This window comes from Atractosteus spatula, chromosome 13, assembly GCF_055471065.1.
Source record: "Atractosteus spatula isolate fAtrSpa1 chromosome 13, fAtrSpa1.hap1, whole genome shotgun sequence".
In the NCBI taxonomy this organism is placed as follows: domain Eukaryota; kingdom Metazoa; phylum Chordata; class Actinopteri; order Semionotiformes; family Lepisosteidae; genus Atractosteus; species Atractosteus spatula.
In genome coordinates this window covers 1,483,616-1,504,871 of record NC_142718.1, presented here as the reverse complement: position 1 = coordinate 1,504,871, position 21,256 = coordinate 1,483,616, and the positions used below count along the sequence as shown (strand labels likewise).

Genomic DNA, 21,256 nt, shown 5'->3' with positions numbered 1-21,256 from the left:
TTCGCAAGGTCTGGGGTCTCCCGTCTCGAACCAGGCTGTTCTGTGGGTTACCTTCACCTCTGGAATTTCTGCGGCAGGATTCCTGGGCTCTGTGCCCGACGGTTCTGGTTTCTGAGCTCTCTGGCGTGGGTCTGATTATTTAACTGCACGGGTCCGACTCCTGTGAGCAGGCTGGGGGGAGATTCACGGGTCACTGCAGCTCTGATGGAGGGAGTGGTCTGTGGAGTGACCTGAGAAAACCCGTATCCGTGTCTGAGAAAAGCGTTGGTTCCTCAGGTTGGCCCAAGAGCCAGAGCAGACGCGACACCTGAGAGTACGGTTTGACACCCGGCTCTGAAGGCCTGTGACAGTGTGATCAATCAATTGCAGCTGCCTTGATTGCTTTCAGTTTCATTTCGGCTCATAACGAGACTCCTTAGTTGAGTACATCAGGTCCTTTAATTGATCACTGGATTATAATGCTGTCCATCCATTTTCAAACTGATTCATGGACCAGGACAAACTGGACTACACTTTTCAAACCAGTGTCCTGGCGTCCAACCTGTGAGAGTTGGGGTAATAACCCTGGTGGCCTGAGCGCTGGTCACTAACGATCCCGGGACAGTGAGAGTTGGGGTGCTGACCCTGGCATCCTGGTTAAACTAAGCTGGATGTGAACAATATGGATTCTCTCAAGTTCCTCCTTAATTCACCTGGTGAAACAGTTTTGTCTCTCCTCCCTGACCTGTGTGGAGCAGGGCAGCTTGTGCAGAATGACCACTGTCTCTCTCCCGGGGGGGTTACTGGTGCAGAATGACCCCTGTGTGTCTCCCCCAGGGGGGGTTACTGGTGCAGCATGACCCCTGTGTCTCTCCCAGGGGGCGTTACTGGTGCAGCATGACCCCTGTGTCTCTCCCAGTGGGGGTTACTGGTGCAGCATGACCCCTGTGTGTCTCCCAGGGGGCGTTACTGGTGCAGCATGACCCCTGTGTCTCTCCCAGGGGGCGTTACTGGTGCAGAATGACCGCTGTGTCTCCCAGGGGGGTTACTGGTGCAGCATGACCCCTGTGTGTCTCCCAGGTGGTGCTGCGCTTCAGTTTTGACGCCTTGTATTCACTGAGACCGCGGGCTGAGAGGAGCTGAAAGCCTAGCAACTCGTTCTATAATTGGCATCTGCTGTTTTACAAGGCAGGTGCTGGAGTAGTTTTGCGCAGAGCTGCATTTTTTCACTGCGTTCGCGGTTTGCGCACTGCGGACACTGGTGGGTGGAACGTGCAGTGTTGTCAAAGGCGGTACGCGTGGCTAGGGTGGGGGTACCTGTCACGCACGCGTGAGGCGGCACCTGGAAGCAGGTACAGAAACGATGGACCGGCCTCTCGCTGGCCCACGGCGACGCGCCACGGACCCGCGCGGCCGCCCCGCTGACACGCGAGCGGGGAGCCGGTTACATCATCTCCTCCCCCCCCCCCGCAGGAGAAAGGGGGCGACGTGGGCAGCGCGCCTGCGCAGTGAGCGGAGCTGCGTGTAATCCCGGCGGATTGACTCCGGGACACAGGGAGAGAGAGAGGAGCCGAGGCGACTGTGGTCGTGCTGGTTATGAAGAAGAAGGAGGAGGAGGAGAAGGAGGGGGAAGAGGGCTCGCCGTGTGGAAAGCCAGTCAGCCTCGATTTTATAAAAGGCAGGAAAACCTCCCGCTAGCCAGCGGCAGCGCAGCGCTCACAAAGACAGACCGCGGGACTCGCGGCGCCGATGGGAAACTCGGGGATTTAACGGAGCTCCGCCGGCTGCCCCCGTCGGGAGGCATGGAGGACGGGAGACCGCTTTCTTTGTGGATTTAAGGGGCGGAATCTGTCGACAGATGCTGGGTGGATAGGAGATCGCACCTCTGTTGATCAGTTACTATAATTATTTGTTTTTCCGTTTAGCGCAAAGAACCGCAGCAGTTAGCGACAGCACTACGACGGGGCTGTGCTTGAATACAGGGATCATCCCGGCACGCACGATCCGGGGTCTGAGGATCCTCGTCAGCGGAACAGCCAGCCGGCTCTGAAGAGGGCTGTAACGTCAGATTAACACCCCGACATTACGCGCCGGAGCGCCGCGCCTGAGCCCGACCGCACGGCCGCGGCGGATGAGCGGCTCCGCAGAAGCGCTGCGCTCGCAACTTCCCGGAGGGCGGCCGAGGTGAGGCGGCGCCGGCGGCTGTCCTGTTATCTGTGCGAAACACTTTGATTTCTCGGAAGGCTCGCCGCCCGAGTGTGGCGGCTGGGGCTGTTGTTTTAGAGGGAGGGAGAGAGAGAGAGAACCGTCACACCGCGTTGCGGCAAGTGGGCCCAGGTGGGGTGGTCGTGGACCCTCAGGTTGAGTTTTTTTTTAATTTTTAAATAACGCGAAACCCGCGGAAACTCTCCCCACCACCTCCCGGGGCAAGGTTTCGGGGATCCCCCCAAGAGCGTGCGGCTTTGGGGCGGCTGTAACGGTTCCAGGAGGATCAGCCGGGCGCTACAGCAAATATCTGAATGGCTGCCGGCGGATAAACACTGGAGCGGGGGAGAGAGGCGGGTGTCAATACCCACAGCAGCTCATCTGGTGTGTGTGTGTGTGTGGATGGAGGGAGGGGGGGACAGCTCTACAGCTGCCCGCAGGTTGATAAATAGGCGACAGAGTTATTCAGCCCGGGGTGATCGATGACTATTTTGGGGAGGGGGTCTTCCCTTGACCGTGACGGGGGGGACGCCGGGTCCCGTTTGAAATCGGACACCCCTCGGCTGTGACAAACACTCGTTCACGAGGGGAGGGGGGCACTGCCCCTGACTCGCCTCCCACCCCCCGCAGCGCTCTCCGTACCGGCGGGACAGCGGCTGGGATCCGCGGCACAGCCGGGAGAAGATGTTCAGATCCGTAAACAAGATGGAGGGAGCGGGGGGGGGGGGGGGACTGCGCCGTGCGGTGGACTGCGCTGGGGCGACCCGTGTCGTGTGGCGAGCCGGATTAGTGTCGGATCAGCTCCGCGGCCAGCAGCGGATTCCCCTTCAGTTTAAGTAGGTGAATGAAGAAGACCACCCCCCCCCCCAAACTCCTCCCAAAACAGCCCTCGCTCGTCCTGTCTCCGCACAGACGCTTCTCGAAAGATCACGGACGTGTCGGGGAGACATCGCCCCCCGCGGAAACGCGGCCACGCCGTTTTCCCTGCGGCGTGTGTTGACCTTAAACACAGGGACCTTCCCCACGCAGAGCCCGTGCGCTCCGCGTCACTCGGCGATCTCTGATTTTTTTTTTTGGAGGGTGTTTCGTGGACATTGGTGTCTGACTCGTGGAGGTGACGGTGGGGAGCTCGGCTCATCCGTAGACCAGATCAAGAGAGAGGTCTTTCGGGGTGCAGCGAGAACCCCTTCTTTCAGGTGACGGCTAATTGGCACCTGTGTCCAGGGGAGAGTAAACGATGCCGGATGGACTCGTTCTATGGCGTCACGATGACGTCACAGCCTAACACCCCCCCCCAGTCTGGGCTCTGACTAACCTCACCTCCCAGAGGAGGAGTGAAGACTTGGTCACCACTGCACATACGCCTGAAGATTGTCCTCGACATGGTGCACAGGTGTTCCGAGAAACGGGTTTACCGCCGTGCGATGTGATGGCTCTGTCCGTAAGGTCGCTCGCCGAGCTGAGCTGTGCTTGGCGTTCGGGCTTTTTCTGCGACGGAAACGTGACGGGGCCCAGGACGATTTCTCCCAGTCCGTTCCAGCGTGGGACAGCTCCGGTTTTTCACTTCCCTCCTTAGGCCCAACTCCCTGTTCCGGTTCCGGTTTTGCCTCCAGGGGATGGGTCCGAAAGAGGAAGCTGGAATGGAGAAAGTGGATCTGAGCCTCGAGCCCGACCCAGTCGGGGATCATACCTGCGCCCGCGTCTTGGTCCGCGTGTCAGCGAGTCTGTGGGACAGTGAGACAAGTGAAACTGACAAGGCAAGGTTTTTACACAACCGGAAACTACAGCAAAGAGCGTTTACATCTCTACACCCAGGGTGGTGGGAGTGTGGAACAAGCTGCCGAGTCATTTTGTTGAAGCCGATACCCTGGCTTCTCTCAAGACGCAGCTGGATGAGGTCCTCCAGTCAGGACAAGAGGCACTACTGTACACAGAGGGTGCTGGGGGTGGGGAACATGCTGCCCAGCTGTGTTGTTGAAGCCAGTGCAGAAACAGCTGGATGAGATCCTGGGATCAATTAGCTTCCAAGCTGGCCAGATAGGCCAGAGGGCCTGCTCCTGTTTGGAAGTGTCCTTATGGTTGCTTGGAAGCACATTTAATTTTTTCATTGATCCATTCCTGCCAGTAAGTCAATATGCAGGGGAGAAGGACAGGGGCTGTCAGATCGCCCGTCCATTCATTTTCTACCCGATTCGTCCAGCTCGGGGTTGTCAGGAGCCGGACTCTATCCCAGCCAGCAACAGGCGCAAGGCAGGGTACACTCTGGACAGGACACCAGTCCATCGCAGGACACACACCGACCCACACACTCACACCAGGGCCAGTTTTCCCAGGAGACAGTTGACCCGCCAGCATGCCTCTGGACTGCGAGAGGAAGCCGGAGCACCTGGACGAAGTCCACTGGACCGGAGGAGAACATGCAGACTCCACCCAGGCAGCACCCCAGGTCCAGAATTGAACCTGGGGCCCCAGCGCTGTGAGGCAGCAATGCTGCCCCCTGCCACCCCAGACAGGTGATCGGGCTTTAGATCTCAGTGTATAAATGGGAGGAGCAGGCAGCTGTAGCTCTGAGTGCTGTGAAATGACCGCAAGTGTAAAGTCTCGGAGTCGGAGTCCCATCGCGCTGTCTGGGGCGTGACGGCTGGCCTGTGTGTGTAAGGCAGGGGTGGGCAGACCTGGGCCTGGAGGGCCGGCCAGCGTTTCCGCAGGTTCTCCAGCTCTCTCCAAAGCCGCGACACCCGGAGAGCTGGGAGAAACTCTTCGGCTGGTCCCGTTAAGACGCTAACGAGCCGATGGAGCTCGTTAAGGGGGGGAATCGCAGTGAAGGCCGGTGGCTACACCGGCCCTCCAGGACCGGGGTTGGACAGCCCCGACATCGGGAGTAAATCTGCACAGACCTGCCGTGGACGTCTCTTCTCCGGCAGCTCGGCTTCTGCGGGAGACTGTGAAAACCCGGAACGGACCGCGCCGCTGCATTGCCGCATTTCGACGGGGGGCGGTTGGGAGGCGTGGGGCCGCCGGTCGCCCGTCTCCGGCCCCGGAGCCGCCTGCTGCCTGCTCTGTGCGCCTCCCAGGCAGCGGGAGGGAGGCAGCGCTGCCGGCGCGCGGGGGCTGTCTCCAGCTCTGCAGCTGCTTGTCTTTCTCATGCGCTTCCAGCCCTGCGATCCTGGGCCAGTGTCTCCCTGCGCCCTCCTCTTCCGATCAGGAGCGGTCAGCGGGTCACGGTGTCCTGTCCCCCTCTCGAAGGGAGAGGGGTTCGTATTGGATCAATTAAGCAATCAGTTCAGTATTCCTATTGCAGAGTGCAGGGAAGAGGAGCCGACTGGCCTTGGAGAAGATATTGATCTGTCTTCTCCGTACTGATCCTGCTCCCCGGATCAGACCGCCTGTCGTCTCGGAATGGGACATTCGCGAGAATCCTCCTGGAGAATCTGGTCTCCTTGGGGAACAGGGGTCGCGGAGTTTCCAGAAAAACTGGGAAATCCCATCCGAATCCAGATCTTGCTTGTTTTTTCCATCTTTTTTTCCATCGAGGAAAAAAAAATAATTCCTCATTTTTTAATCTTTGTGGTCCGATGTTGGAGGGTGATGTGGTTATGTGTAGGGCAGTTTTGTGCCGAATGAAATGCTTGAAATAAGTCCAGGAATGCAGCAGAACCTGCCTGGTTGAGTGAGTAACAGCCGGAGAAGAATTCCGCCGGCAGCCCCAGGTGACGCAGGTCTCCGCGGGACGTCCCGGGGCTGGCGGGAGCAGGGAGCAGGGAGCCTCGGGTGTGCGTGGCCACGGTGCAGAGCTGGATTCATGGGAAATAACCCCACAAACATTCCGGGAAGAGCGCGATTTTGCCCGGCTCTCTCAGAGTCCGCCGGGTGGTGCTGGAAGCCCAGTGATCGAGCGCAGAAAAACCGATGAGCCGTGGGAGTGTGGAAGGGTGCTGGGTCGGCAGCCGGTGGCTCCAGGGGTCTCTGGGGTCCGGGGTTGTTTCTGCCGGCGCTGTCCCGAGAGCTGGGCGACCGGACCCCCGGGTGAGAGCGTGCGGCTCGGTCCGCTCGGGGCAGCCTGGTCAGTGCTGACCCTCTGCGTGGACGAGGGTCATCTCGTGGGTCACCGGCAGGCCCACACGCGCTCCCCGCGGGCTGTCCCACCGCAGGTCTGCCAGGCCTGTCTGCCCCCCGGGGGGCAGGTGACTCACCAGCTCGGGCTGAGCTGCCAGCTCATTTCCTGTGATGATGGCAATCGGGGACGGACAGCTCCCATGAGGCACTGACGCAGTCTCGCTCTCTCTCTGCTCGTCTCTGTCAGCTCCCCCTCACCTCGGCTACAGACACTCTCTTCCCTCCATTCCCCTTTCTCTCTGCTGGTGGACTTCCAGCCTGTGTGCTGGTGAATTCAGGGGCAGTGTGAGAGGAGAGGGACAGCAGTGTCTCCAGTCCAGTCAGGAGTGTGTCAGTGTGTGAATTCAGGGGCAGTGTGAGAGGAGAGGGACAGCAGTGTCTCCAGTCCAGTCAGGAGTGTGTCAGTGTGAGAGGAGAGGGACAGCAGTGTCTCTAGCAGTGTCTCCAGTCCAGTCAGGAGTGTCAGTGTGTGAATTCAGGGGCAGTGTGAGAGGAGAGGGACAGCAGTGTCTCCAGTCCAGTCAGGAGTGTGTCAGTGTGAGAGGAGAGGGACAGCAGTGTCTCCAGTCCAGTCAGGAGTGTGTCAGTGTGAGAGGAGAGGGACAGCAGTGTCTCTAGCAGTGTCTCCAGTCCAGTCAGGAGTGTGTCAGTGTGTGAATTCAGGGGCAGTGTGAGAGGAGAGGGACAGCAGTGTCTCTGGCAGTGTCTCCAGTCCAGTCAGGAGTGTGAATGCAGGACTGATGTCTCTCTCTGTCCCCCACAGATGAACAGGCTGTGGAGGCGCGATGTCCCGCTGTCGGAGCGGCTGGCAGACCCCCCGCCAGCGGGGCAGTTGGCCCCTGGCCCTCCCTCCACTCTGTCTCCTACGGGCCCCAACATCTCCTGGCTCCCCGAGGCCCCGCTGGTGTCCCCAGACCAGCCCATCTTCCTCATGACCACGGCAGCGCAGGCCATCTCGGGCTTCTTCGTCTGGACCGCCCTGCTGCTCACCTGTCACCAGGTACGCCCACCTGTGTGTCTGATCACAGGGGAGAGTGCCCTGCTCCAGGGTGTAGACCTCTCTGCTCACCTGTCGGCAGGTACGCCCACCTGTGTGTCTGATACAGGGGAGAGTGCCCTGCTCCAGGGTGTAGACCTCTGTGATCACCTGTCACCAGGTACGCCCACCTGTGTGTCTGATACAGGGGAGAGTGCCCTGCTCCAGGGTGTAGACCTCTGTGATCACCTGTCACCAGGTACGCCCACCTGTGTGTCTGATCACAGGGTCACAGGGGAGAGTGCCCTGCTCCAGGGTGTAGACCTCTGTGATCACCTGTCACCAGGTACGCCCACCTGTGTGTCTGATCACAGGGGAGAGTGCCCTGTTCCAGGGTGTAGACCTCTGTGATCACCTGTCGGCAGGTACACCCACCTGTGTGTCTGATCACAGGGGAGAGTGCCCTGCTCCAGGGTGTAGACCTCTGTGATCACCTGTCACCAGGTACGCCCACCTGTGTGTCTGATCACAGGGGAGAGTGCCCTGTTCCAGGGTGTAGACCTCTGTGATCACCTGTCACCAGGTACGCCCACCTGTGTGTCTGATCACAGGGTCACAGGGGAGAGTGCCCTGCTCCAGGGTGTAGACCTCTGTGATCACCTGTCACCAGGTACGCCCACCTGTGTGTCTGATCACAGGGGAGAGTGCCCTGCTCCAGGGTGTAGACCTCTGTGATCACCTGTCGGCAGGTACGCCCACCTGTGTGTCTGATCACAGGGGAGAGTGCCCTGCTCCAGGGTGTAGACCTCTCTGCTCACCTGTCACCAGGTACGTCCACCTGTGTGTCTGATCACAGGGGAGAGTGCCCTGTTCCAGGGTGTAGACCTCTCTGCTCACATGTCGGCAGGTGAGGTTGCTGAGTCTCTGTCCTGTGGCTCACAGTGTGATAGCGACAGCAGCCATTTTACAAACACATTTAAGCCAGGAAGCCTCCAGCCAGCCCTCTCTCTCCTCTCCTGTTCTCTCTCCCATCACTGCTCCCATCCCTCTCCCTCCCCCTCTCCTCCCGTCTCTACGCTCTGCTCTGGAGGTGAAATGGAAGTGTTGACGATCTCCTCCTGTACCGCCTTTTTTCCATGGCTGGTGGTGGTGATGGGGGGGGGTAAGGTTGGCCTGTCGCCGTAGCAACAGGTGCACCTGCTCAGCAGTGACATCAGAGGGCCAGGTTGCCTAGCAACACCCTGCAGGTCACGGGCTTTCCTCGCAGGAGAGCTGCGCCGCACTGTGCGCAACAGAGACGCGGGTCCGGATTGTCTCCCAGGACAACGGGTGCATTGTCCTGCCGTGGTCTGAATGGAAAGAATCGCACAGCAGCTTGCTTTAGAGCGTGGGGGCCTGCAGTCCTGGGCGTGTCAGGAAGAGGCTGGGCCTCTCGCCAGAGGCCGCGGCGCACACGGGGCCCCGCGGCCCCGCGGCCCCAGATCAGGTGCAGCGTGTGCAGCGTGTGCAGCGTGTGCAGCGTGTGCAGCGTGTGCAGCGTGTGCTCGCTGTACCCCCAGCTCAGTCCCCCCGCTCCTCTCCCCAGATCTACATGCACCTGCGCTACTACAGCTCCCCGAACGAGCAGCGCCACATCGTGCGCATCCTCTTCATCGTGCCCATCTACGCCTTCGACTCCTGGCTCAGCCTGCTCTTCTTCACCAACGACCAGTACTACGTCTACTTTGACACGGTGCGCGACTGCTACGAGGGTAAGGGCCCTGTACACCCCGTGTACCATACATAACCTATACACCCTGTGTACACCATACACACTGCATATATACACCCCGTGTACCTTATATACCCTATACACCCTGTGTACCCTATACACACTGCATATATACACCCCGTGTACCTTATATACCCTATACACCCTGTGTACCCTATACACACTGCATATATACACCCCGTGTACCTTATATACCCTGTACACCCCGTGTACCCTATACACACTGCATATATACACCCTGTGTACCCTATACACAGTGTGTCTGTGTGTGTGTGGGGGGACCGGTGACAGATGGCCGTCTCTCTCTCTCTCAGGCAGTGCAGGCGGCCATCTTTGTTTTGTTATCGCAGGGAGGCCTGCTGGGAAGGGTGAAGCCTGTTGCCTGGCAACGGTGCGTGCGCCTCGGCCTAGCAAGAGGCCTCGGCAGCCGCTGCGCAGGACGGGGACGAACTCTCCGCCCAGCAGCAGCAGCCACGCTCGGGGCAGCAGTCTTATTTACTGGGGGGGGGGGGAGGATCCGTTTTTCGTCCTGTGAGAGCTCTGCTGGCTCCAGTTAGCTGTTGCTGCAGCAGATGTGCAAATCGTAGCAGGAGCTGCTGATCGGTGTCTGAAGTCTTATTCAGCACCTGAAAAAGGGAGACGTTTTCTGTCACGACTACGACATTTAGGGGTTTACCAGTTTACTGGTGTCTCCAATGGACATTTGCTCTGCTGCTGCTTCCCAGCTCCAGGGCCCAGGTTCTGGTTTTAGGACGGCCTTGCTCCTGTGCTCCTCCGGCGAGCTGTGACTCTTCCCAGGAAGAGTGTCCCTCTGGGACAGGATGATGCACGACTGGCACATGTGTGCGGAGACTGCATGACAACAGGTCTCGTCTCCGGACCCCGATGAGCTGTTGTCTGACCAAGGCTTTGTCTCTGTAGCTCGTTAGTCCAGTGTCTCTCGCCGGTGTGCTCAGTGTGGAGCTGCAGGCCGGTCTCCCACAGGCACCGTCCGTCTGCACTCATGTAGGTCTTGGTTCTGGTGACCGGCGCCGACAGCCCGCCCGGACACAAACTGCTTTCACTGCACGAGCGTCTCTGCCCGCGCTGCTCCACGTGCGGAGCTTCGCTGGCCTCATCCCACGCTCCCGTCCTCTCCCGCGTGCGGACTCCCGGAGCTGCCCCTGCCTCTCCCAGCGCCGTCCGCCCGGTCAGCGCTGCCGAGAGCGTTCAGTGACCCTGGCCTCCTGTCTGTCCCTCTCTGCAGCGTTCGTGATCTACAATTTCCTCAGCCTGTGCTACGAGTACTTGGGAGGGGAGAGCGCCATCATGTCGGAAATCAGAGGGAAGCCCATCGAGTGAGTCCGCACACGCCCTCGTTTAGTAAACCTCTCTGTGCTTCGTGGCGGGGGGCCGGGAGGGAGCGGAGACTCGGTGTTCGGATAATAACCCTGTCGATAATACTGCACTTGTAGTTTCCTGTTCCGTTTCTCCAAAGTGATCTTTATGTAAGACTTAAAATGGCAGATTGCTCTTTCTTCTGCTCTCCTCGTTGGGGATCGCCAACCACGTGTTTTCCTTGCAGCTACTAACCCTGCGGCCGCACACGGGGAGGAACGAGGAAGTGCAGGCACTCTTTATGCCCGCCTCCCACCCTTATAGCCAATCACCTTTTGACATGTCACAGACGGCACTGCCCCATGCTGTAGGGCGAGTGCTGATTGGACAAGATGAGTCCAGTTGTCAGCAGCACCGCCCCACCGGCCAGTCATGTTTAGCAGTAGTGCACTGTTGCTTGGTCACACCTGCGTAGTGGCGTGACTCACTCTCGAACCCGTGATCAGAGAGCAGGTGAGCTCGTTTACTGGTTGAGCCAGGTGGGAGGTCCTCTAAGAAGTTTTGTTCTCTTGGGGCTCAGCTGGGCTCTGGTGTCCTGCTGTGCTGGGGTCTGGTGTCTGGATCTCCGTTCGATTTGTCCCTGCAGGTCCAGCTGTGTCTATGGGACGTGCTGTCTCTGGGGGCAGACCTACTCCATTGGATTCCTGAGGTTCTGTAAACAGGTAGGGCAGCAACTGTCTGATTAACCCCTGTGTTAACAAATGTCTGTCACTCTCTCTCTCAGTGCAGTGTTAATGTACTGGAGTGTCCAGTCAGTGTGTCTGTATTAACCGCTCTCTCTCAGTGCAGTGTTCATGTACTGGAGTGTCCAGTCAGTGTGTCTGTATTAACCCCTCTCTCTCTCAGTGCAGTGTTCATGTACTGGAGTGTCCAGTCAGTGTGTCTGTATGAACCCCTCTCTCTCTCTCTCTCAGTGCAGTGTTCATGTACTGGAGTGTCCAGTCGGTCAGTGTGTGTATTAACCCCCCTCTCTCTCTCCAGGCCACTCTCCAGTTCTGTGTGGTCAAGCCCCTGATGGCCATGATCACGGTCATCCTGCAGGCCTTTGGGAAATACCGTGATGGAGACTTCAAGTAAGGCATCGCCCTGAGCCCCGCGTGTGGCTGGCGGATTGCGGTCGGTTGCGGAGGCGCTGTAGTGACCGCTGTCCCGGTCTCTCCCTGTCCTCAGCGTGGCCAGTGGCTATCTGTACGTCACCATCGTCTACAACATCTCGGTCAGCCTGGCGCTGTACGCCCTCTTCCTCTTCTACTTCGCCACGCGCGAGCTGCTGAGCCCCTACAGCCCCCTGCTCAAGTTCTTCATGGTCAAGTCCGTCATCTTCCTGTCCTTCTGGCAGGGTGAGTCTCTCTCCTGACCCCTGACCCCGACCCCTGACCCCTCCCGTCGGTGACCTCTGCGCCCCCTGTCCCCAGGCATGCTGCTGGCCATCCTGGAGAAGTGCGGTGCCATCCCCCAGATCAGCTCCCCGGAGGTGTCGGTGGGCGAGGGCACGGTGGCGGCCGGCTACCAGAACTTCATCATCTGCGTGGAGATGTTCTTCGCCGCCCTGGCGCTGCGCCACGCCTTCACCTACACCGTCTACGTGGACAAGAGGCTGGACTCGCAGGGTAGGGGGGGCGTCCCGTGGGCTTGGGGTCCGGCTTCTGCACAGCCACAGCGCCCTCCGTCTCGGGGCTCACCGCGGACAGCAGGGGGCGCCAGCGCGGCGCCTGGGGGGCCTGGCTCCTGCCTGCCTCACACACTGCTCGCTTCGCCGTGCAAGAATACGTCTGATCTCACCGGTCTGCTCTCTTCCTCTCTTTCCTCTCTTCCTCCCTTCCTGCCTTCGCTCTCTCTGCTGTGCTGTGTAAAGGCCCAGTCCCTACCTATGGACAGTACGGTACGTGTCTCTCTCTCTCTGCCCGTCTCTGGTGCTGTGTGGTGTGCGTCTGCGTCCGGCAGCCAGTCAGGCCGCAGTCATGACATTCCCAGTCACGCAGGGAAGTCGCTGAGGCCTTGATCAAGTTAAGAGTCATCGGTGTGCATTCTCATTTTTTAAACCTGTGCTTCCGTTTGTACTGAAATAGTCGCTTTCTGTTTCCCACGATTGCTGCTTCTGTTGTTTTAAGCTCTTTCTGTTACCACTGTCATTTGTTATTGTACAAAGCCCCAGCCTGCTGCTGCTGCCCCCTGCATCCTTGTCCTATCTAGCGCCCCCCTGTGGCGGGGTTTGGTGTGTCGCCTGCTGACCCTGCAGTGCTGCCTGTTGTGTGTTTGTGACCTCTCCCTCTCTCCCTGCGCCCCTAGACCGCTGTGTGACCTCTCCCTCCCTCCCTGTGCCCCCAGACCGCTGTGTGACCTCTGTGTGACCTCTCCCTCTCTCCCTGCGCCCCCAGACCGCTGTGTGACCTCTGTGTGACCTCTCCCTCTCTTCCTGCACCCCTAGACCGCCGTGTGACCTCTCTCCCTGCGCCCCCAGACCTCTGTGTGACCTCTCCCTCTCTTCCTGCGCCCCCAGGCCGCTGTGCCCCCATGAAGAGCATCTCCAGCAGCCTGAAGGAGACCATGAACCCGGGCGACATCGTGCAGGACGCCATCCACAACTTCTCGCCCGCCTACCAGCAGTACACGCAGCAGTCCACCCTGGAGCAGCGCAGCGGGCACGCCGCCACCCGCACCCTCAGCACCGCCAGCGCCCGCGACAACGAGAAGACGCTGCTGCTCAGCTCCGACGACGAGTTCTGAGAGGGTGGGGGGCGCGCAGTAGACACACAGACACACACACACAGACACACACACACACACCCGGGACAGACACATTCGCCACATCGTGCTGATGGCGAGCTGCCTCCCTCCCTCCCTCTCGCCCGCGCGTTTCTGCAGTAGCCCCGCCTCCATCCTGGTCCAGTCGTTTGGGTGGGGGAGGGTGCCGCCTCTCAAACGGGCTGTCCCGTCCCGGATTGGTGCGCTAACGAGCTGCGAATGATTAAGGGTTTCAGATGGACAACTCGTCTACCCCACTGCATTATGGGAGCAAGCTTGTCTCTCTCTCTCTCTCCCCCCCCCTCCGGCTCAGCTCCTCGGCCCCACTGATCTTATAGGATGCGGAATCGGAGAGTTCGAGAGAGAGGAGATTCACAAGCCCTCTGTGCGCCTGACAGGGCTCCGGCCTCTAGCCCCAGCAGGCAGTGCTGACCGAAGATCACTGAGCTGCTCTTCACTGCAGCTGAAAGCATGTAGTCCCAGCTGTGCCCACCAGAGGGCGGCGCTAACGCCGAGCACAGTGCTCGATCCCCACAGGACACCGTAAGAGGAAAAGGGCAGCCGACAGGTTAGTGATGCAGGGATGGGGGTCTGGAGATCAGGAAGTCGGTGGGATTGAGTCCTGGGTGGAGATGCTGCCTGTTGTACTTTTCCCAAAGGGTGCCGGACTGGGATACAGTACACTGCCCAGCTGTACCAATGGGCACAAACGCAAGATGCTTTAAGACAGAAGCGTTAGACAAATAAATGTGTAGACGGAGGCAGTGCTCACAGAGAGAGGAATTTCGCAAGAGACGGGAAATTTTACTTTGCTTTCTACCATCGACACAAGCTGGGCTCCTAACCGCAGGGTTGCCAAACTGAGCAGGAAGTCCCCTGCGGTGAAGGACCCCTGGTCCTTGCTTCTGCTCTTTCGGGCGTCCTAAAATATGCCAGGAACTTCATAATCACATATCATGTTTATTTAAAGAGCAAATTTAATTGTTGTGGGTCATAGCGTTTTTTTTAATGCTGTTAATAGTGTAGTAGCTGGTTTAATGAGGGATCTCTTGTGTGTGTGTGTGTGTGTGTGTGTGTGAGAGTGTGAGAGTGTGAGAGTGAGTGTGAGAGTGGCTGGAGTGATCGATTTCTCCTGGATGGGTTCAGCCAGTGTCTGGTTCTACAAGGGCTGGCCAGGTCGGGTTCTGAGCGCCCTGGTCCAGTAGGCCACAGTCTGTGTGGAGCTGGAGCTCGTGTGAGCAGACTGCTGAAGTCCAGAGTGCTCTGATGTGGTCCTTGACGTTCCTTGAGCTGCTTCACTGAACAGGCCAGTTGTCTCAGTGGTCAGAACAGGATTGTTTCAGGCGTGAAGATACTGGTGATCTTGGGGTCCCCTGTTAACCCTGTGTGACTGGGGTTCCCCAGCAGCAAGGTGTGCCACCCCTGTGCCGTACGACTGTGCTGGGCACTGCTGGCACTGGAAATGGGCCAGGATGCAGTGCCCAGCGGGGGCCTAGACCAGTCTGGATTGGACTGGCAGTGGGCACTGCCAGTGAGAGATGGGGTTGTGTCCAGGCTCAGCACTTTTCACAAAACCCCAGGACACAAACTCTCCTGTCCTGGTCTGGTCAGGGCGACGGTGATCTCTGCCCGTGAGCTGTCGGCTCGGTGTGTGCCGATCCGTTAGCCTCCGCTGAGAAGCGCTGGTCACATTGGGAGAGGGTTCAGCCTTCGGGGTTAAGGGGTAGAGAGAGGTGACTCTCGAACGCTCATGTGTGCTCCGAACCACGCTTCGCTGCTGCTGCTGTTTGAAAAGGGAATGAAGTGGTGAAGGGCTCACGTGTCCCAGGTAGTTGGGAGGCCAGTGTTTTTGCAGTGAAGCCCTGCTGTGTACAGACGTTTCCAGTGTAAGGTACCATTTCATCGCTGTACCCTGCCGCGAAGGTGTCAGACACTATATTGTAACTCTATATAAGCCACGCCAGTGCAAGACACGAGACTGGATTCAGATACGGCCAGCGTGAATCTAAGAGCCTCACTGGTTTCAAACCTTTCATTATAAATGTAAACTGATCATATCAGAGTGACTCCACATTATTACTGTATAGAGAGCAGGGCCACACAGAGCCTACATGGTGCCAGTGTCAAACACTACCTTATCTGTCAACAGGCCGCGCTGGACTGTATCTAGGCCGCCCCAGAGTGAAATTTTCTCAGTCCACAGCAGAGCGTGTGGAAATACCTCCTGCAGTTCAAGGCAGAAGGATTGTTTTCACAAGATGATGACAAAGGCTCTCCACCTCACCCTCACCCCCCTGCCCCCCTCGATCCCTTGTTCTAAGATGTGGCCAGGCTCCAGCGTGCACACGCCTGCTCACCCCTGACGCACACCTCTCCGCCACAGGCCCGCTGGGATACATGGCAGCCCCGTCTTTGCTTCCTGAGGAGACGGCCTGAGCCTTTTCGGGGTCGGTCCGCTCGCGGAGCGGACGAAGCTCAGCGTCCTCCTTACTGACCGCCTGTGGTCGGTGCTCCGATTACAGCCCACCTCCCTCTCTGAGAGGAGGGTGGTCAGTGTGTTACTTACTGACCGCCAGTGGTCAGTGCTCCGATTGCTGTCCACTTCCTTCTCTGAGAAGAGGGTGGTCAGTATTGCCGTTGGTCAGTGCTCAGATCACTGACCACTTCTCAATTCATCTTTCGATATTTGGGTCAAATATAAGACTTTCATCTCACCCTCGTGTTTCTGTACGATATTCCTCTGTGTGCAAGTTTTATTTTTTTAATATTATTGCAGAATTAAATAGGATATTGTAAATAAAAAGAAAATAAAGCGCCGTAAGAGGTATGATGATGTATATCAGAGAAAAGATTAGTTTTGTAAGGTCACTGTTCTAAATTGGGCTTTATCTTCTGAGATTCTGGTTCGGTTGGTTATTTTCTTGGATGTTGGCATATCGCTTCACAGATTCTGCTTCTATTTTTCGTCATTGTGATGTTCAAACAAAAGAAAAAGAAATAAAGTATATAGTTTTGTCCTTAAGTGCGAGTGGAGTTCGGCGTTGTCTGTGAATCAGCTCCCTGCTGCCTGGGTTGAGCCGGGCTGTCTCTGTGCTCCAGGAATCCCCAAGAGACGAGGGAGAAATCCCTGCGCTCCCAGGAATCCTCCTTTGGGCCTTGGCTTAGTGGGTCCCAAGACTGAAAGGTCTCAGGGGTATCACAACAGGCCGGCTGCATGCATCCACCACTCTTTGTGTAAAGTGACTCCTTTTGTCAATCTGACCTCTGCAGTCAGTGTCACCCTGTCCTGTCACCGCCACCCCCCCCCGACCCACAGCTTAAACAAGAATTTAATCAACATTATTGATGGGCACAGTGAGAGCAGGATATGTACAACATTTACACATTTATTCAGATTACTAAAATAGAAAATAGTTGTGTGATACAGGTTAAATTTATCCTCTGGAAAAATACAGTAATAAATACAAATAGGAGAAACTTCAACTTACAAAATGAATACAGCCTGGTATCAGACGGATCCCGGTCAGGAGGACAGAGGTTAACTGGGGGGGAGGGGAGGCCCCTTAATGACTTAATTAGGTGGAATTCTTAATTGGCATGTTTGAGCTGGCAGAGTGCTGGGCTGATGGGATATTAACCCCCACACTCCTCCCCTTTCCCAGCTCTGATCCACCCCCTCCTCTCGTGCTCCCAGCTCCTGAGTAAACAAAACCCCTGGTTCATGAGGATAAGAGACACACGTTTGGAATTAAGTGCAGGCTCTAGGCTGGATCACAGCCCTGTGGTGGAAGACCAGCCCTTCCCAGCTCGACCCGCTCAGGAGCGGTTTCTGTTCTACCACGGTTTCAACACACAGCCAGTTTGATACGAAACAACAGATCTGAGCACAGGAGCCAAACAACGTTTTCTTACAAAAATAAAACATTACGTTACACAAAACCGGAATGCGTTCTCAACAGCGCGGACGGAGCAGTCCGGGTCACCCTGGGCCTCTCTGTACTGATCCGAGACGAGCCCGACCCTCCACAGGGCCCCTGCTCACACCGGGAGCCCCTCTACAGCACAGGGATTGCACACATCCTGCAGGTCGAGCGCTGGGGGCCTCGTCTCAGCGAAACTGGCACCCCACAACTGCACCATGCCGGACAGGGGTGCCTCACAACCGCACTGGGCCCAACAGGTAGGACTGCTGGTGCCAGATGACCACTGTGCGTCTCCCAGGTGGGGTTACTGGTGCAGGATGACCACTGTGTGTCTCCCAGGGGGGGTTACTGGTGCAGGATGATCACTGTGCGTCTCCCAGGGGGGGTTACTGGTGCAGGATGACCACTGTGCGTCTCCCAGGTGGGGTTACTGGTGCAGGATGACCACTGTGCGTCTCCCAGGAGGGGTTACTGGTGCATGTTGATCACTGTGTGTCTCCCAGGAGGGGTTACTGGTGCAGGTTGATCACTGTGCGTCTCCCAGGTGGGGTTACTGGTGCAGGATGACCACTGTGTGTCTCCCAGGTGGGGTTACTGGTGCAGGATGACCACTGTGTCTCCCAGGAGGGGTTACTGGTGCAGGATGACCACTGTGCGTCTCCCAGGAGGGGCTGCACTTTCGCTGAGGGATAAAGTGGGTCCCCTCTACACATGAAGCGTTTTGCGATCTTTTGGGGGCGAAAGGTGTGACACAAACTCATTGCCAACGGCAGGTCCGTCTCCGCAGGGCGGAGGAGCGCGTGCGGCGCGAGATCTCGGCTCTGCCAGCGTGCCGGGGGCGCCTGTCCCTCTCCCAGAGCTCTGCCCGCCCTCCCCAGCGGGCAGGACCGGTCCGTCCGTCCTGGGAAAAGCCCGGTGTGTCCATCGTTCCCTCCCCCGCGGAGGAAGCGCCGCTGGTCCGGGGGTCTGTCGAGCGCGCGGGACCCGGGACCGACCCGGCCCGAGAGAGACGCCCCCCCCCACCCTAGGAGCTGGGCGGCTCCCTCCGCGGGTGTGGCGGCGCGGCGGCGGCGGGGGGGGCGCTCTTGACGATGGTGATGACAGAGGCGGTGTTGAGGCGGGCGGGGCCGGCGGGGCCCTGCTCCAGGCCGCGGGCGAAGCGCTGCAGCGCGGCCATGCGCGCGCCCAGCCCCTCCAGCTCGCGCCGCAGCCCCGCGTTCTCGGCGCCCAGCCGCTCCACCTCGCCCTGCAGCTCGCGCCGCTGCTGCTCCAGCGTCTCCCGCTGCGACACCCGCTTCACCCGGCAGCTGGCCGCGTAGCCGCGGTTCTTCAGCGTGCGCCGGCGCTGCTTGAGCCGCTGCACCTCCTCGCGGGACAGGCCGCGCAGGTGCAGGTTCAGCTCCCGCACCGACAGGGACATCAGCTCGTCGTCCGACAGCACCGGCACGTTCTCGCCACACTCCCGCTTCACCTGCGGGCACGGGGGGAGGGGTTACACGCAGGGGCGTGGCTTGTCGGACAAATAGGGGCATCAAGGGGAGGGGTCAGGGTGATTAGACATGAGGGTGTGGCTTGTTGGACAAACAGGGGCGCAAAGGGGAGGGGTTATGTAGAGGGGTGTGTTTTTTTAGGTGGATATGGGCACAAAGGGGAGGGGTCAGGGTGGTTTGACATGAGGGTGTGGCTTGTTGGACAAACATGGGCAAAAGGGGGAGGGGTTTGTAGAAAGGGGGTGGTCTGACATGAGGGTGTGGTCTGTGGCCAAATAGGGAAGAGGGGGAGGGGTTATACACATGGGAGTGCTTAGGTTCTAGTGACACTGCGAAGAGTAAGGCATGGGGGGGAGTGGCTATGTTGGACAAATATGGACGAACGGGAGGGGAAAGGAGAGGGGGCGTGGCTAGGAGAGACAAAGAAAGACGAGGGGGAGGTGCCAGTCAGATGGGGGGAGGGGTTATGTCAGGGGAGGTTTTACACAGAGGATGGGGAAGAGACAGAGAGAGGGGGAGGATGAGGAAGAGACAGGGCTCAGGGCACTGTACTGGATGAAAGCGAGAGGGGTTCGAGAGGAGGAAGGCGAGTTGGGCGAGAGCCCTCCTGTACCTTCAGCGCCTTGCTGGCTCGGCTATCGGACGTCATCGTGGGGCTGTGATCCGCGCTGCCTCTGTCAGAGAGAGAGAGAGAGAAATACGTCTTAGAACCCGTGTGTCTGCGTGGCGCAGGGGAGAAGAGTGAGTCACATATACACACACACACACGAGTGAGTCACATATACACACACACTATGTGTGCGCCCTGATTTTCCTGTGGTTAGAACTGAAAGCTCGTTTGAGGTTGTGAAAGCAGGGCGACACTCCTACCCTGATTAAACACTCTCAGCTGACAGCTGCCCCACTCGGCAGAGGGCAGCCAATGGAGAGGAACTTGGCTGGGAAGCTCGTTTCACACTCCCACCACCCCTGAGTGTAAAGAAACGCCTCCTCTTTTTTTTTTAAATGCACCCGTCTCTGGGTTTTGACCCAAAGAAAATCGTCCTGAACCAAATGGAAGGGCAGACTGCTCCACTCTCCCACCACTCTTTGTGTCAAGAAGAGCCTCCTGTTCTCAGTAAGGGGAAGGTAGACAGGGTGTCAACTTCATGACACCCTACAAATCACCCCCAGCCGGGCTGCGTCTCCCAGAGGGAACCGTCTCCCACTCCAAAACAACCTGTGACTCTTTCCTGCGCGGCTCTCCGAGAGACTGGCAGCCGTCAGCCCCACTTCCTGCCTCCGAGGATCAAAGGAAAAGAGGAAAGAGGGGAGAAACGGGAGGCAGACAGACGTTGGGGGAGACGCTTTACAAACGGTTTTCCCGTCTCGAAAAACCCGCAGCCGCCGAGTTTTGCCGAGTCACTCCGAACGGACCTGCCCCCTTTCCCGAAGGCGTGGGCAGCCCGAGGCGTGGGGGGGGGGGCTGTAGTATCACAGACACGAGGCCGTGTGTGTGTTGTTGTAAAACGCCTTCTCCGCCGGAGTTTTTCGAGTCACTGTGAATCAGCACAAACAGCCCCCGCCCTCTCCTCCGCAGCGGGACAGCGACACGGCCCTCGCTTATCAATAACGAGGAGACGAGCGCGAGTTAAATACCCCGTCTCTACCCCCCCTGTGCAGGATACCCCCTCACTTAGTGCCCAGACCCACAGGGGTAGGCCCGGCTGCGATTCCGCCAGTCAACCTCCTGCCCGGGCAATCCCGACCGGGACGTGCGTGGGGCTCTGGACCCGCCCGCACCGGCGCACAGACCCGGATCTATTCAGAAACACACAGACGCACTGCCCGAACCGACCCCGGAACCGGCCACGGAACCCCCCCCCCCCACCCACATGACAAACACGAGCTCTTCCCGGGAGGCCAGACGGGTGGGCTCGGGTTGTGCGACACACACACACACAAACACACACACTGCACACAGCCGGCCCGGTACCGGGGGCCTGGATCTCCGTGTGGACTCGAGTTCAACCCCGGGGCCCGGCCGCGGCTCGGCTCGGTTCGCGCTCGGCTCGGGCCCGCATGTCCTCATGCCCGTCTCTACCGTCTCGGAAGACGACCATTTTATTTCAGGGACGGAAAAACACAACAAGAGGCGAGTCGCTGACTGGTAGCAAGTGACACGACAGGTCTGCCGCGGAACTGCCCGCCAGCGGTAGGTCGTGGTTCGATCTCTCGAAAAGACGGAAAAGACGAGATTATTCCACGCAAGCCGCCGCTCAAACGCTTCGTCAAAGACGCCCTCACCTCACTCGCTGGCTGTGCCGCGGCTCCTTGGGTCGGAGAGCGCCCGCTGGCCGCGTTTCGGTGCCCGTACTGGGGTGGATGTGTACGCTCGGCTGTTGTTTAGTATCTCGACGTCAGTTCGCCCCCTTTCCCGGAATTACTCACCAGCGGGGCTCAGTTCCATTCATAAAAAAAAAACACAGGCGGGGTGACGTCACCCCCCAGGAATGGCAGGAGGGGGGGGGGCGGGGCGGGCACGTCGCGCTCGGGATAGAAGCCGTGCAGCGGGAGCGCGCCGGAAGGGCCATGTGACCGGCGGGCCGCCATGTTGGGCAGGGGTCGGAGCCTCCGCCCACGGGGTTTAGATTTTCAGGACATACAGTATGGGACAGCTAGGAAACCCGCTGAT

General features: G+C 58.6%; 2 protein-coding genes across 8 annotated transcripts; one reads left to right on the top strand and one right to left on the bottom strand.

Moving 5' to 3' along the window:
- The first annotated feature begins 1,505 nt into the window (after nucleotides 1-1,505).
- Nucleotides 1,506-16,191, top strand: tmem184ba (transmembrane protein 184ba). 7 transcript variants are annotated; one of them, XM_088930854.1, is made up of 12 exons: nucleotides 1,538-1,657; nucleotides 1,905-2,163; nucleotides 3,761-3,941; nucleotides 7,064-7,300; nucleotides 8,862-9,027; nucleotides 10,294-10,384; nucleotides 11,011-11,086; nucleotides 11,406-11,497; nucleotides 11,595-11,764; nucleotides 11,840-12,034; nucleotides 12,280-12,306; nucleotides 12,925-16,191. In XM_088930854.1, exons 2-12 carry the CDS (start codon nucleotides 2,111-2,113, stop codon nucleotides 13,149-13,151), a joined length of 1,515 nt encoding a protein of 504 aa, XP_088786980.1. In that variant the 5' UTR covers nucleotides 1,538-1,657; nucleotides 1,905-2,110; the 3' UTR covers nucleotides 13,152-16,191. The 7 variants fall into 7 exon arrangements, with proteins under 7 accessions (XP_088786983.1, XP_088786986.1, XP_088786979.1 ...); XM_088930853.1 differs by having other exon boundaries at nucleotides 1,532-2,163; XM_088930858.1 differs by lacking the exon at nucleotides 3,761-3,941.
- Nucleotides 16,192-16,537: 346 nt separating this feature from the next.
- maff (MAF bZIP transcription factor F) lies at nucleotides 16,538-21,049 on the bottom strand. The gene is made up of 3 exons (XM_088930957.1): nucleotides 20,869-21,049; nucleotides 19,196-19,250; nucleotides 16,538-18,563 (listed from the first exon to the last, which is right to left on the bottom strand). The coding sequence occupies exons 2-3, from the start codon at nucleotides 19,229-19,231 to the stop codon at nucleotides 18,117-18,119; spliced, it is 483 nt and encodes a 160-aa protein (XP_088787083.1). The 5' UTR covers nucleotides 19,232-19,250; nucleotides 20,869-21,049; the 3' UTR covers nucleotides 16,538-18,116.
- Between the last annotated feature and the right edge of the window lie 207 nt (nucleotides 21,050-21,256).

What these genes read in the sequence shown, in the direction of transcription:
- maff (XM_088930957.1), bottom strand. Translation starts at nt 19,231, where the DNA reads ATGACGTCCGATAGCCGAGCCAGCAAGGCGCTGAAG. An exon ending in GAGCCAGCAAGGCGCTGAAG is followed by an intron (nt 18,564 to 19,195) that starts GTACAGGAGGGC and finishes CCGTGCCCGCAG; the next exon opens with GTGAAGCGGGAGTGTGGCGA.
- tmem184ba (XM_088930853.1), top strand. Translation starts at nt 2,111, where the DNA reads ATGAGCGGCTCCGCAGAAGCGCTGCGCTCGCAACTTCCCGGAGGGCGG. An exon ending in TCCTGAGGTTCTGTAAACAG is followed by an intron (nt 11,087 to 11,405) that starts GTAGGGCAGCAA and finishes CTCTCTCTCCAG; the next exon opens with GCCACTCTCCAGTTCTGTGT. An exon ending in CTTCCTGTCCTTCTGGCAGG is followed by an intron (nt 11,765 to 11,839) that starts GTGAGTCTCTCT and finishes CCCTGTCCCCAG; the next exon opens with GCATGCTGCTGGCCATCCTG.